The sequence below is a fragment of the Nothoprocta perdicaria genome, unplaced genomic scaffold, assembly GCF_003342845.1.
Source record: "Nothoprocta perdicaria isolate Ctin4 unplaced genomic scaffold, notPer1 scaffold_644, whole genome shotgun sequence".
NCBI lineage: Eukaryota > Metazoa > Chordata > Aves > Tinamiformes > Tinamidae > Nothoprocta > Nothoprocta perdicaria.
In genome coordinates, this window is record NW_020455915.1 from 18,045 (window position 1) to 19,350 (window position 1,306).

General features: G+C 63.7%; 1 protein-coding gene across 1 annotated transcript in view; it reads right to left on the reverse strand.

The window, feature by feature from the left end:
- Positions 1-734: 734 nt before the first annotated feature.
- Positions 735-1,306, reverse strand: part of LOC112956550 (ribonuclease CL2-like) — a 2,709-nt gene continuing 2,137 nt past the window's right edge. The window contains exon 2 of the mRNA XM_026050064.1: positions 735-1,160. Within this exon, the coding sequence (XP_025905849.1) occupies positions 735-1,154 (420 nt within the window). The 5' untranslated portion in view covers positions 1,155-1,160. The remainder of the gene's footprint in view (positions 1,161-1,306) is intronic.

Consider the following 1,306-nt stretch of genomic DNA (forward strand, 5'->3'; position numbering starts at 1 on the left):
CGTTGACTCCAACGTGTTGACTACAACGCACTGACTCCAATGAGTTGACACCAACGCTTGACCCCAACATGTTGACTCCAACGTGTTGATTCCAACACATTGACCCCAACGCATTGACTCCATCACGTTGACTCCAACGTGTTAACTCAATCACGTTGACTCCATCGCGTTGACTCCAACGTGTTGACTCAATCACATCGACTCCATCGCGTTGACTCCAACACATTGACCCCAACGCGTTGACTTCAACATGTTGACCCCAATGTGTTGACTCCAACACATTGACCCCAACACATTGACTCCATCACGTTGACTCCATCGCGTTGACTCCAACACATTGACTCCAACACATTGACCTCAACGCATTGACCCCAACATGTTGACTCCATCGTGTTGACTCCATCACACTGACCCCAAGGCATTGACCCCAACGTGTTAACCCCAACACATTGACCGCAACGCATTGACCCCAACGCATTGACCCCAACATGTTGACTACAGCACGTTGACTCCATCGCATTGACCCCAACGTGGTGACTCCAACACATTGACCCCAACACGTTGACTCCAACACATTGACCCCAACGCGTTGACCCCAAGGCCATCGCTAAACGCTCATCCTCCCCCTTCCGTCCCCCTCCATCCCCGGAGGCGGCGCCGCGCACGGCCCCAACAGACCCAAGCCATGCAGACAGTAGCTTTTATTGGTGCCGTGCCGGCGGGGCCGGGCCGCGTCACAGCGTGCGGCTGAGGTGCACGGGGCGCCCGTCCTCGCAGGCCACCTCGACGCGCTGGTGCCGGCGGGCGGCGCGGTAGGCGCACGGGTGGTAGACGCTGCCGCCGGTCACGCGGCAGGCGGTGACGTCGAGGGCGGCGGCGGTGGTGCGCAGGGCCGGGCCGTGGCGCGGGGCGCACAGCGCCAGCAGCTCGGCGGCGGGCGCGTGCACGAACGTGTTGACGGGCTTGCAGGGCCGCCCGGGGCCGTTGACGCGGCGCCGCTGCAGCAGGGTGCTGCAGTAGCGCCCGCCCGGCGGCCCCGCCGGCCCCGGGTGGTCCAGGTGCTGCCGCAGGAACTTCTCGTAGCGCGTCTCGTAGCAGCCGCCGGGCGCCAGCGCCGCCAGCGCCAGCAGCACGAGCAGAGGCCACCCGGCCATGGTCACCTGCGGGGCGCGCGGGGGTCCCTCGGGGTTTTGGGGGACCCTCCGGGGGTCTCTGTGCCCTCCTCGTGGCCATCCCTCCATCCTATGGGCTTGGGGAGGTCCCCGGTGTCCGTGTCCCCCATCTCCATCCATGGGCTCAGGGACCT